General features: G+C 29.9%; 3 protein-coding genes across 9 annotated transcripts in view; 1 reads left to right on the top strand and 2 right to left on the bottom strand.

Moving 5' to 3' along the window:
* Window positions 1–3264, bottom strand: part of LOC132908803 (trimethylguanosine synthase) — a 5416-nt gene extending 2152 nt beyond the window's left edge. Inside the window, exons 1-4 of one of the 3 annotated variants that reach the window (XM_060963137.1) lie at window positions 2972–3264; window positions 2291–2426; window positions 336–2173; window positions 18–264 (exon numbers count right to left, since the gene is read on the bottom strand). In XM_060963137.1, the coding sequence (XP_060819120.1) occupies window positions 18–264; window positions 336–2173; window positions 2291–2426; window positions 2972–3081 (2331 nt within the window). In that variant the 5' untranslated portion in view covers window positions 3082–3264. The other 2 variants (XM_060963138.1, XM_060963139.1) reach the window with 2 other exon arrangements.
* LOC132908823 (uncharacterized) overlaps window positions 1–13586 on the bottom strand; it is a 26772-nt gene extending 13186 nt beyond the window's left edge. The window contains exon 1 of the mRNA XM_060963178.1: window positions 13576–13586. The gene's annotated coding sequence lies outside the window, so the exon portion shown is untranslated. The remainder of the gene's footprint in view (window positions 1–13575) is intronic.
* Window positions 7230–14550, top strand: LOC132908820 (uncharacterized). Of its 5 annotated transcripts, none has more exons than XM_060963175.1 (4): window positions 7230–7569; window positions 8960–9690; window positions 11984–12305; window positions 13908–14550. In XM_060963175.1, exons 2-4 carry the CDS (start codon window positions 9307–9309, stop codon window positions 14012–14014), a joined length of 813 nt encoding a protein of 270 aa, XP_060819158.1. In that variant the 5' UTR covers window positions 7230–7569; window positions 8960–9306; the 3' UTR covers window positions 14015–14550. The 5 variants fall into 5 exon arrangements, with proteins under 5 accessions (XP_060819158.1, XP_060819157.1, XP_060819156.1 ...); XM_060963174.1 differs by having other exon boundaries at window positions 8946–9690; XM_060963173.1 differs by having other exon boundaries at window positions 7990–9690.

Raw genomic sequence — 14550 nt, 5'->3', positions numbered from 1 at the left:
TAAAAAAAATTATTTACTTTGTCTATAGTGTTAGTAATTTCCACTCCGTTATCGTCAAAGTATATATGTTTATTTATTGGCTTGGGTTTATAATATTTCATTTTTAATTGTCTATTCTGTAACCTAATATTTTTTTTTCTATATACTACTTCTCCTTGGAAATTAGATTGTTCGTAATTTTCGTTGAAAGTATATCCCATCAATGAAAATGCTTTTTTTACTGATTCCAGGCCTTCTTCCGTGTCATCATAATCAGCCTCATGACTAAAATAAAATGTATATAAATAAATATTACTTATTTTAACAGATTATAAACATAAATAATGATACTGCACCTCCGTTTTAATGTTATAGGTTTATCTTCATTGGGCTCATCTCCATCTCCTTCATTAGAATATTTACGTTGAATACTATTGTTGCCACTAGTATCATTGGAAATAATTACACCATTTTCATTTTCTGTAGTTGAAGTTTGATCATGTTCTTGTGAACATTCCATTTCATTAATTTTTTCATTTTTATGTGCATCAATTTCATTATCTTTTGCTTCTACTGTTAAATTTTGAATGAGCATTCCCACTGATTCCATAATTAATCGTTTCTTTTTTGTCTTATCTTTCTTAGAAGAAGAAAAATTTTTATTAGGTGCACTTTTACTTTCAGAAATATTAATTTCATTAGATGTGTCTATTTCCCTTTGTGTAAAATCTTGGTCTATACTTTCATCACTTCCTTCCTCTTTCATATCTATATCATTATGTTCCTGGCTATAATTTTGATTGCTAATTTCAGATTGCTCCCTTTTATATTTTTCTATAAATAATTTATAATGATTTTGGTACTCTATTTGGAAATTTTCTTTCCATAAATGTTGCCAATACTTATCAGTATCTTCTGGTGTGTATTCCTGATCATTATCTTGATCAGAACTTGTGTTTGTTATATTGCTTTCAATGGAACTAGTTACAGAACTGATGAGACTAGATGAATTTGTAGAAATAGAGTCACAACTAGAACTAGTAAGGGTCATCTTTGTGACGTTTGTCATAGAATCTGATGTTGCATTTGTTTTTGCTATTGACTCGTTAATAGAATCACACCTTGTTAAAAGTCTTTCGTCTTCCGCATTAGATTGCTGGTTGTAACTTTCTTCCATACTAAAAGGACTTAATGGATTCCAACCATCTCCAGTTTCCAATGATGCTTCAAAATTTGTCAATTTCTTTCTATTATCTTCCGCTTCTTTGTCACTTATCTCTTGCTTGCTTATGTCATCAAATGAAAAATTAATACTACACGTGTCTTTTGCTTTTATTTCATTATTACCAGCATTACTACTTTTGCTAAATATTCCCTCAAAATTTGAGCGATCAAGTTCACAATTTCTGTGCGCTTGACTAGGAAAACATGTATTTTGCTCTGAAAATTTTTCAATAGTATCTTTCACTTCTAACTTTTCATTACTTATTAAATGAGCATTTTGTTGCAAATATTCTGGATTTATATAATCTGCATATTTCCTAATCCAGGTTGTCCAAATTATACGTTCACCATTTTTAGACCAATATTTTTCCCATGCCATATCTATTATACTCTTAGTTTTAGAATACATAGAATAGTATGGATAGTCACACGAGCTATAGTCACAATTGTACTTAAGTTGGACATCTTCCTTATAAGTTTGTATATCATTTAAAGAAACATTTTTAAATATATTATGTATCTCAAAATCTTTGTCTTCTAAAATACATGATGGATTTTCTATATGAAGTTCCTTTTCATTACAAATGGATGGATCATAACTTAAAATTTCAATGTTATCTGCAAGATGATCTGATGAGTGAATGTTTGTTATTTTACATTCAAATTCTACATCTTTATCTTCTTGGTGCTGTGCAATTATATTCACTTTGTCAAATTCATCTTCCAGTTCAGTCTCTGTATTTTGAAAAGTTTTCCCATAAGATGCCAATAGATTTTGTATGCTTTTAGCCTCATGTTGATCATGATATTCTGATAGGTCTGCACCTGAATCCGACTGGTGCAGGCCCAATTTTTGCGTGAGGGAATGTGCAGTAGGACGATGAGCCGAATCACGAACAGAGTCATGTTCATCTGTGGAATAATTGTTGTCTGTGTGTGATGCACTGCAGTAACAGCTCACTGGTTCTTCCTAATTTTAAGGAAGAAAAATATGTTTTTGTTCAAATGCTATATCGAAATCTAATACAGATACCAATGTTACCAAATTAACTGAAAATAACCAATAGAAAACAAAAAACATTCTTACATCGTGCTTCTCTATGGATTGTGTTTCTATAATAGACCTTTTATGGAGGTCTAACATTTCTCCAACACAATCGCTCTCAATATCTTCATCTTTACTAGCATCTTCTAGAGCAAGGGCAGTATAAACTTCTGGGTGTCTAAAAGTAAACAAAAATTCACCTCATGTAAGTTCAAAGCAACATATATGTTATTATATTATTCTTCAATTATATTTATCTTATAAAAAATGGTAAAAATCAATTTACATAGTTTTTATTATATAAATTAGATGTTCAACATGATACAATATCTCAGTGCTTAATAAGTAGAAAGTAATTCCCACGTGGTATACGAATTGTTTATTTTCGATATTTCACAGAATCAAACAGAAAAACAAAAAAATACTTTCGATGACTGTTAACTTCTATACAACTCTATTTTTTAAGAAAACAACATTATCTCATTTCTATTATGTATAGTTGAACAAAGGAAAATAATTATTACTTTTTCAAAAAATACATTGTGACCTAGCTCATTCGAGTGGGTGTCAAGGTTAGGTCATGTGTCACACCACTGATCGATAAAATGGTACTATTTTTAATTTTTGAAGAATTGAATAAAGGCGGTATGGGGTACAGGATATGAAAATGAAACTGTGATGTTCGATAGTATAAACGAGTTATACTGTTGCAGCTGCATTTACCGAATAAATACTCTGCTGCAAAGACAATAAATGTAATGATCAGGGTCAGTAGACTCAGCTTGTTTTGCGATGTACACTTCGGCTAAAGGTTCCCAAAAGCGGTCACTCATGCCGATAGAAGTGTTTAATCGACTACTTGCTCGTGAATCGTCACAACACCCACATGTCTCACGCTCAAATTTTTACAACTTCCTCGAGTAAAAACAATCCGCCATTTCTTAGACAGCACACCATCGTGAAGTTGCTCCTGATTACCATCATGTTCTAATAATCAATCGATAACTGCTATTTTTGGTTAAGTTTCATTTGATTTTGAAAAACATGTGTACATCAAGTATGATGGTGTATTACAATTTAATGATACATCATAATTATACACACTACTTTGTATTATTTAAAAAAAAAATGTTAAATATATTTTCTAAGTAATTTTTATTCCACTCGAACAAAGTATGTAAATTATATTATATGTAGAAATTTATGAAGAACAAGCATTTTTTAAAAATTGGCTTTAGGCTACGTTAGATACATTAAAAATAACGTCACAGATGAGATGGATATATCTTATGCCTTTTTTGTTCTTATGAAAGTAACTTGACTTCCTTACCATTTTCGTGTCACATGCAACATTATCGATTCAGTATTGAAATAAATTACAGCGCCAGAGAAGCGGAAGAATGTGGAACTAGACAATGTTGCAACCGACCTAGTGATCAACAAATGATAGGAGTACTCTTAATCACTGTTGACATCGTTGACAAAAGGTACAGAATAGAGATGACATTCAATGCTTCTTCGTTTTCACGTTTTGGGGATCACTTGACTCCTATACAATTTTCTTATCGCATGCGACGTTGTCGATTTGGTATAATAGTGGTTTGAATTGAAACTAAATTGTTTTATAAAATTACAAATAAGGTATAGAAAAAAATATTTTGCGCATAAAGTATAGAATTCTATACTTCTATACTACTGTAATATGTATATACTCAATTGTAGTCCTTGAACTGTATTACATATGATACAATTATTGAAATGATGATTTCGTGCAAAACCTACTACCTATATTCTTAATGTTTTTCATTTTTATGCGTTCGGACTGTTGATATTTCCTGACATTTTTGAAACAATTAATTTAATAATACTATTTTCTTCTACTCATTTTCACGGAATTTTAAACTTCTTAAACAATTTTTTAAATTCAAAAGATTATTTCTATTACTTGAGTATTAGAAATCAATTTTTAATATGTACCCAATTTTCTAACGAAAACATTTTTGTAAATTAAAGGAGATATTAAAGGAGGTATTGTTTGAAATTAATTTTATGATTTATCATGTTTTCGCATACAATTTACTTGAAACTTAGTACTAGAATCAACTACATATCAATGTATTAAATCTTATCCTATGTGTTAATTTATTTTGCAATATTTTAATAAACATTATGAATGATCACGATTGTGTCACGATTGTCTTGGTTTTCTATATAAATCAACTACAATGCGATAATAATTTCTAAACGAAATCCATAAAAATTCAATATATAAATAGATCAACTATAATTTAAATTTAAATGATTTTTCGCAAGTTGTACGAACCCGCTGCAGCAAATCGCTACCCTCTGAGAATCGTTGTGCTGTCCAGGATAATTAGAGACATTCGCATCGTCGTGTCTGTCACAGAGAAAATAGAATTGCTTCAGATGACCCCTACATCAGAAATCCACGCGGTATTGTCTGCTCCCATTCCGTGGGAACTATTGCCGTTCAATGCACGCCAGAGTCTCTCTGTCCTCCAGGATTTCTGCATAGACGATTCAGCATACAATATAAATTTTAGGTGATGCTAAGCCATGATTGGCACCTAGTATTAGGCAATTACCGGTGTGTTCGAGTTAAAAGATCGGTGTACAGGCGTCCTGCCGTATAACTGGCTAAATGTATGGTTTGTGCCCTCTGTGGTTAAAAGATTGCAAACTCGTAACGTCCGTGAGGAAATCGGCGCAAGATAATTCTGCGCCGGTTCAATTCCGGGACGTAACACCAGACAAAACTATTTGCCTTATCTATGTCAAATGTTACGAGGCACGAACGAAATATATATATATACTTAACGGTGCAGGATCTAACACCACAGATAAGATGGACCTATCGTAACAGATTATAAACTAGCATAAACGATGTACAAGCATAGAGCAAATCTTGTACACTCGTCTGTGGTACCACTGACGAGGTACCTATCATCAGAAGTATTATTTACTAAGGACATTTCGTCGGTGTTACGTTTTAGTACCAAAGGTACCATCCTTGTCTGTGATGTAGTTACTTTCCAGGCAAACAACATGCGCCACAGTGAACTCTGACAGCAAAACTCCTTTTATGTTATTGTCTATATAACACTCTAGTTCTAGCAATAATTCATAAATGGTGCGTGTCGATATTGGATTATAATAATAGGTGTACATATAGCTCATTTTGCCATTTTCCAAGACTCCTAATATGAAGATAAACTTTCTTGTATTGTCCACCGCAGTGTTGTAATAAGGTAGTCAAAACAAAATCTTTCTTTTCCAATTCATTTTAAAAACTTCATTGCAAAAGTACACCGGAGTTGTTGGTAGCTAGTACCAAAAATTTGTTTCGTGTACAAAGATTAATAATGAAATCTAACAATAATAATAATAAAAATAAAAACAAACATTGGTTACTCTACAGAAATGCCGCTATTGAGCACTATCGAGCATCGAGCATGCAGAAAAAGGCGTGGAAAGAAGATGTGGTGAGAAAATGAGCGATTGTAATGTGAGAAAAGTCCTGTAGCGGTGACTCAAACCGCTTTGAGTTCTTGTCCGAAAGTAAAATCCTATTTCTAGCAACAGCTCACAGATGGCGGACGTATCGTTCATGATATAGGAACGGTGTTTTGTTCTTCTTACAGCAGGGAATAAGACTTTACTTCCATATAATATTAAACTTACAATTGGTCTTCATTCAAGATTATCACCAGTTGTTTTCTCATACGTCTGCTCGGTATCAATGTTAGACGCCAATTCGTACATTTCGTTTTATGCGCTTGCCGCATGTCTTTCTGAACATGCGCGTTGCTAAGCTTGCTGTGCTGTGTGTGGTCTTTATTCCCCACAGTTATGTAGTTACCATTCATGTTACAATGTTGCCATTTTCTAAGTTATCGTGCGCGCGGGTTCCGAGTTGTTTTTGTGGCATAATTTTTCTCACAAGTCGAAGTCGAAAATTGGAAATATCATTCAAATAATATTTTATATCATTTTTCCATTTGATATCATTATTATGCACATTCTAGCAATTGCATATATCTTCAGAATTTTAACAACTTTACTGACAATAATTAGGTACAAGCTATTCATTAATTCACAATTTGTTAATGTTGCTTGCAAATATGGCGTTATCAAGTATGGGGGTTTCCTCAGTTTAAGTAAGGAATTTTGATTTGTTAGAAGTTGGAAGTATTTTCAAATATTTATAAAAAATAATATAAAAAGTAATGTAATTTAGAGCTCTCAGACTGTATTCCATTTGCAACCTTTAACAAATGAAATATGAATGTTAAACTTAAGTGTTTAAGATAGTATCATATGTATAACAAGAGAGATGTCCGTAGATTATGTTTATGATACGTTTATTGCAAGTATAGTCTATCGACTAATATGTTTATTTTAGTTGTTATTTGATTTGTATCTTTATCTTAAATAATATTACTTAAATAACAATGTATTCGGACAATACATTATTTTAATATTTATTATTTTATTTTATAGATATTCGTTATTTGATTTCAATAGGAGAGCATTTAGCTCGATTTGATGGAATGTTTCGATATTCAGTTGTTTCTAAAACGAATATGTCATGCAAATAAATATATTTTCCTTTTTATATACGTATATATTATTTTTTTAAATATCTTTTTTCAATGTTACAATTAACTTGCTTCGAACGATCTTTTGAATTATGTTTTATTGCACTTCAATGTTCTGTGTTTTAATTATTATTAATCAAAAAGTAAAAATGATCAGTTATTATAAAAATTATGAATATTTATTCTCTTATATTTCTGAAACAAAATCTAGATAATAATTTTATTTTTATATTAGAATTCTAGTTGTATCATTTATTATTTAATCTTTATTATTATTCATATTTTAAGTTCTTACTATTTTAATTGTTTTCAATACTGTGTTTTTAATAATAAATTATGATATTTAATTCTTTGTTAAACATTTTTCGCAGTCTCGATGTCTTCCACGGGCGATGATAATTATCTTTACGGTGACTTCCTTTGGGCCACTGTAGAGCATTGATTGTAACGTTCTCTGCATCACAGTTCTAATAATCTCAACTGCATTGTATATAAATCTGGCAACGGTGAGAGTCCGGCCTTAATGTAAACATAACCTAATCAGTATGACTTCCCGCGATTTTATGAAATATTTATTTATAGTAATGTTAGTAATATATATATATATATATTATCATAGAAAATAGCAATAAAAAATAATATAATGAAACAATTATAATACAGTGCGACAGAATGTGCAATAGTGTGTGTAACACAGTGCAGGTTTGTTTCCTATTTATGTCAGTTGGCTGATGTTTATTACTGTTCTTTTTGATAACATTATTTCGTCCAATTTAAGGTCAAAATTGTCCAATAGTTATTCGATATATTTTATTTTAATTCTTTTGCTGTAGTATTCTGCAATGAATTTCTCTACTGTTGAATTCTATAAAGTTCTCAAAACTTTACATAATGAGATTTACTATTAACCATAAAAGTTTTTCTATATTCTATAGAAAGATTATTCTTATCAAAATAAAATACTATAAAATTTCACTGGGGACTAATGCGTATGCCAGGATAACTAAGAACTATTTTATTATTGTTTTATACACTAAAAATAAATATATTATTATACAATACCATATATATTTTATTAAAATAAAAGTAGTTCTTTTGTAAAGTATATGATAATTTTTGTAGATGACTGTATATCACCATTTGCAAGTATATCATACGTGAATTTGTTTATCTTGAAGTTTACCTTTGAAATACGTATGAACTAAATACTCACATAGGATTAAATGACTCACTGCTTATATTTTTTAAAATCTTTTCTTTATAGTGATATATGCATTGAAAATTAAGCTTGGAAATTAAGAAAAGTAGGAGGTACTTTTTATAATTCTTTATAAGTTTGCTTATAGAATCTTAGTAAAATATTTTCAAATATACCATTAAAAAGTATAACTTTCTCATATCTTTGAATCTTATTTTCTTAATTTTAAACAGCAAAATCTCTTAATTTTTTGAGAAATAACAATTATACATCATAATATTTCAATTTGAAATGCTATAGTGATTTCCCTTAGAACTAGAGTAATATCGTGGTATCATTAATTTATAAGATTTTAATATGAAAAAGCTACGTAATACTGTTACCTATGTTTATTAATTACTAATATAATGTAACATAATATACTTTAGTGTTATAATTGATTTCAGAAGTCTTCTGATTATTATCATTGTTGTTCTCATTGTTTTCTATTGAGTTATGTTTACTCATTTTTATTTATGTATTCATTAAACTTTTGTGTTTACAATTAGTATTAGTAATGTTGTTCTTTTTATGTTCCTACTATCTGATGTGCTTCTTTATCCATTTTTTATACCTGTAGTTATATCATTACTGTACTTTAACATTGTAAGAGTAGTTTAAGTTTGTTTTATACTTATATTTACTCAGAATCAATATACATAAATAATTTAAATACAAGCGTCGCAACATCGAATCTTCCTAAGAACCACAAAAAAATATGAATACAATATTTACAAAAACTAAAATGCTTATATATATATTACTTTTATATGTTGTGTTTATAGTATTTGTGTGTGTATTATTTATATGTGATTATTTAAAAAATATTGTGTATATTTAGTTGAATTTTTTTAGAAAAACATTAATTACACAATCTGTCAATAAACTGCACTATAAGACTTCTAAGCATTGAGAGTTGAACTATCGATGCTTGCAAGAGGCGGTGTTGCCACGTTCACCGCAGCCAGTGCCGCGTCTCAAGTAGAGACTTGCCTCGCCGCATGTAGCGTGTGTAGTGATGTATCAGGTTGCATGACATATCGTTGAGGCAATCGCTATGAGTCTGCCGCGGACGGGAGACGGGAATTTACCTCGAGACAGATCTCAGCTTCTATACGAGAGTAGCACGGAAGTAAGGCCGCGACGCCGTGGTTAAAACTTAAAACATCTGTAACTTCTAGTAGCAACCTCTGTAAGAAGATATGAGTGCAATAGAAAATCACACATTCTGGACAGAATTTATTGCATTATATAAGAGTCTTCCTTGTTTGTGGGACATAAGGTCAAAATCATATGTGGACAGAAATTTAAGAAATGATGCAATAGATGTTTTGATCGAAAAATGTAAAGAAATAAATCCTTCGTCAGATAAAGATTTCGTTAATAAAAAAATACACAATTTGCGGTGCAGTTTTAGAAGAGAATTGAAAAAAGTCAAACAGTCGAGATCAACAAAAAATGTATATATACCAAGCCTCTGGTACTTCGATATTTTAAGTTTTATAACAGATTGTGATCCAGGGAGAGATACAGAAAACCTTAGTGATGTTAGTATTAATTTGAAAACTGAATGCGATGATAATATGGTAAGTAATTACTTTTTAATATCTTTTAAATAAAAGTTAATTATTATTTGCTCAGTTATTTTATTTATATATTTATACACAATATTTAATTAATCTAATCCGTATAAACATTATTCTCTTTTTCAAATTTACGGCTCCGTCATTATTAAAATCATTTTTGAAATTTTCTCGTACTTCGCGCGAAGAAAAATTTAAAATTCATGCTGTTCGTTGTAAGAGTATCAACACTTTTATAAATTTTTCTATTCCTCTGAATGTGTATTTACGTTATCTTCATATAAGGGAGGACAAATATATATACATACACTATCGTTCGAATGCATCCGAACACATGTTTACTTTTGACAGGATGCAATTTAATAAAATTATAGTTAGATGGGTTTGCAATGATTTAAGTTTTTTTTGTGATCAATACAGTTATGTAAAATAAAATATTATTATATCATAAAATAAAAAAACGAATAGTTTAGATAAAGAAGTTTTTTCTAAACTGATAAAACTATAGACATTACAGTGATATCTAAGATATGATACTTAATGCGAGTAGACAATTTTGTGTGAATAATATTATATTTTAGTAACTTAATTATATTTTAATTTAATTATATTGTAGTATTTAATTATAATATGCTACTGATAACACGTTCATTGTGGATCCAATTTTCATTTCGTACAATGCTGTATGCTAACAAAAAATTTCCATACAACACTTCATATACGTGTTTAATATGAATTATTATGAAAATTTCTTCGTAATTTCGAGATTTTTAGTTCATTTGACACATTTAAGTCGATGCTATACATAATCTAAAAGTATGTGCTCATCCGATTCGAATATGCGTATCGTGCATAATGAACGTATTCAATTCGGTAAAAGGTGCATAATATTACTACAAATCAACTAATTTGTGCAGATATTAATGAGTAATAAGATATTTATTTTATGCATGCCGCTTTAAACATTGTTTAATAAGCAGTAGGTTGTTAATTATTACAGTGGCATTCACATGTTAAATGTCAGTACATATAATAATGAACAAAAGTATTTGCACAGATCAGCTTTTCCTACAAAATTTTCTGTAAATTTATGTATAAAATATACACAATTCTTTTTGTAAAATATACACATAACTTTTGACTTTAAAATTAAAATATCATATGAAACATATGATATTAATTATTAAAAAATCGATACAAAAATCGACTTCATAAATATTTTGGAACCGATTATTAGAACTAAAGAAATTAATCTAGGAGCGACATAGAAACCATAACCGAAACAATAATTTGTTTCTCGTAACAGTTATTCAAAATAAATATTATACATGATAGTTCTAAAAACTGGGATTGATATCTTAACAATTTTAAATCCTAGAAAGTTATATTTTATAAAAAAATTAAATAGAGTCACGTAGTTTTAGAAGCTGTGAAAGGGTTTCACAAGAAAAGCTAATTTGTGTCAATACCTTTGTTCCTCTGTATTAGAGGATTAAAAATATCAAACACTGAAGCCATCAAATGCGTTTCCTTTACAGTGAGCCCTACTAATTTTAAGCTCATAATTAAATATTTTATGTCTTGTTAAAATTTGCTTTCTCCTTTACTCATGAAGGAGCTTGAACACCCACAAATGTACATGATAAGATAAAATTTCTTTCTTTGGGTATTGTAATAAATTTCATTTTGTTAGCGAACTTTTGATAAATTTTGTATTCTGTAAAATTCTTTCGTCTTTATCTACATGAATCATTACAAGTTCATACTTTGCATTGATGGTTTCTGGTACAATAATAATAGATGTTCCTTTATAATTTTTGTGATATGATATAAACTACTAGCTAGTTTTACATATGTTTATTATATATCAATTGCTATAATACATTCATTAGTTTATCATAAGGAGTGAGAATCGATTAAGGCTAGATTAATGTTTTTGAGGCCTAAGTATATCGATTTCTTTAATAGAAAAAGATGGGGGAGAGGACTTAAAATGAAATAAATTTACGTAAGTGTGATATAAAATTTATATTGTAACCAATTATATTTAAATTTCTTGGTGTACAATTTTATGACATAGTTGTTATTTTTTAAATATTTCTTAACATAATTCGCCCGTTGTACTCGTAGAATAAAATGCATTTTTCTCGAATAGCGAAGTCCCTAAGGAGACAAGGCCCGGGGCTATAATTTCGCTCCCTTCAACCTGTGCCTGGAATCGATTGTCATTTCTGCTCTAATCGTAAGCCTAAAAAATGAAGAAATGTATGTATGCACATATCCTTATCTATTTCAGGAAGAAGACGATGTCGATACAGAAGGAAATATGACATCTTCATCTCCGGAAGTATCAACTAGATTAAGTTCTTCTTTATCAACAACTTCTTCAATGACAAGAAATGTATTCAAACGAAAAAGGAAGTGCAAAGATAAGAAAAGTCAACCGGTTGAACTTGCTCATAAAATTTCAAAGGATGCAATACCTAATACACACGTCCGAGAAGATATTTTTGATATTACTGGAAAAAAGATTGCCTGTGACCTTAGAGAATTAAACGAGCAACAAAGAATAATAGCAGAGAAACTTATCAATGATATTATATATTATGCAAAATTAGGTAAATTGAATGAAAATTGTTTAGTATGTCCTACACACATGCGGCCTACATAGCAAATTTTTTTGAGTATGACCTGTCATTTTAAAAATCGGAGTGATCTCCATCACGTATTTTACAATTTTGTGAAAATTTTCGAGTATAAAAAAATATACATATATTCATATATGCATATAGGTATAATATTTATATTAAACGTTAAAGCTGAACTAAGAGATATTTGTTTTAATAGAATTTAAATCCCATAATTAAAGAAATTTGGTAAAACATGTAAATAAAAAATTCTTTAAGAAATCATTAATAATATAGTTTCCTTTTAAAAATTTGTATTATTCACTAGGTTTCTGGAAATATTTGATATAAGAACTATAACGATATAGTGCAGGAAAATTTGTAAGCTTCGTAACTTCATTCGGTAACTAAATATTTAAGCATAGTTATCAGACGTTCTTCTGCAGATATAGTTTCTCGTGTTACAGTATTCGCTTTCTCGATATAAGAAAATGAAATAAAAATTTTTGTCTACATTGTGTGTGGATAATTTTACAAATATTTTGATCTTATTTATCAAACATTTCTGTAATGGTCATATGTAAGATTATTCTTTCTTTTGCTTTTCATCTCAATACTTTCTTTTTAATTTTCTCCTATTGCGTAGAAAGATATTGGAATGCTATTTACTTACCTTAACATTGAGATTAAATGTAAGTAGGTAACATGATACATATTGAGACTGCCTCATCTGGTTTCGAGTCATGTGGCGAGGCCGAGACTTTCACTATGTCTAGGGTACTTCACCGTGAGTCGTCTATATATTTTCGGTCACTTAATTACGTTGTATATTAGAAATTTCGAATAGATACACACACGCAACACTATTTCATATTACTCAGAATTTTATTGCAATTGTAAATAATACTACACACACACATACACACACATACATTATTATTTCTATATTGGTTAAATTTTTTTGTACACCACCGTTTTTGGATATTAATAATATGAAATTGCTAATTAACATAATATTAGTAATTAATATATAATATAACCCTAACATATAATGTTGATAATTAATTCGATTATTCGCGATGGAAAATGGAATACGCAACAAAATTAAAGAGTCATTCAATTTTCGTCGAAAAATTATCAATCTTCGTACTATTGTAACTTCCTTCTTCAATAAGTTCATCTGTGAAAAAGATGCTTTCAGAAGGTTGCGTAGTTCGACTTGTTCTTTCTGTATGTATATTTAATGCGTGGGTATACATGCCTACATACACAGATGTATGTATATACGCACACTAAACATACGCACTAAATTTATATATATATACGTACATATATTACCACATAGAAGTACGCGAAAACTTTGATAAATTTATTTTAATAATAATTAATTCAGTAGGTTATAAATATTTAAATCTGATCGGGAATACAATGTTTTTTTGCAATAAACCTACATTCGGCACTTTGTGAAAAGTTCGTTAGAGGCCGGTCATTGTTCGTTTCCATGCTAGCGAAGTATCATAAAGCCGTATCCCAAAGGATCTTCTGGAATCCAGATGCTCAGTTCCGAGCCTAACGGTTCTTGGTACTTCGTAGTGTCGAGTCTTGACCTAGCGGGATCATCCTGTTGCCAAGCAGCTGCGCCGTTTACCAGCGGTCAGCTCCTTCATCCCTGCTCCAAGGACATATCTTGCCACGATTAGACCGCAACGAAGTGACTAAGGGTTGGTCGCTTTTAGGTATAAGTTAGTCGCTTTTCGAACATCAGTAGTATTTTTTCGTCAATCACTCGCTGTCATTTCATTAGTTAGTTAGTCCTCGTAGTTAATCATATCTTTAATTAGTTAGCAGTTTGTTTTAATTTGTTTGTTGAAAATACATAGATTTTAGTCTTCGACACCGAGTGATTCGTTGAGAAGGTTTTTTATTAAACTGCACACCACGCGCAATTTTCAACAAATTTCGAACTATCCGTTTCTATCGACCACTGGGAATAAAGAAAATTATATGTAATGTAAATTTATTTTTACAATTAAATACGCGATTTATCAATATCGGTCGATTATTTATACAATTGTTTTAAATAATGTTACTAATCGTACGAGCTATTGTACTATCGTACTAGCTCTTGTATAATGTATTGCGTATCAAAGGATGAAATTTGTATATCTTTGTTGTAGAATTATATTCAAGTACAATTTTTGAGTAAGCATTATCTTCTCTCGTTTATATTTCTTTA

The sequence above is a fragment of the Bombus pascuorum genome, chromosome 7 (genome assembly GCF_905332965.1).
Source record: "Bombus pascuorum chromosome 7, iyBomPasc1.1, whole genome shotgun sequence".
In the NCBI taxonomy this organism is placed as follows: Eukaryota; Metazoa; Arthropoda; class Insecta; order Hymenoptera; family Apidae; genus Bombus; species Bombus pascuorum.
Note: the sequence above shows the minus strand (reverse complement) of the source record. Positions and strands in the feature narration are given on the sequence as shown.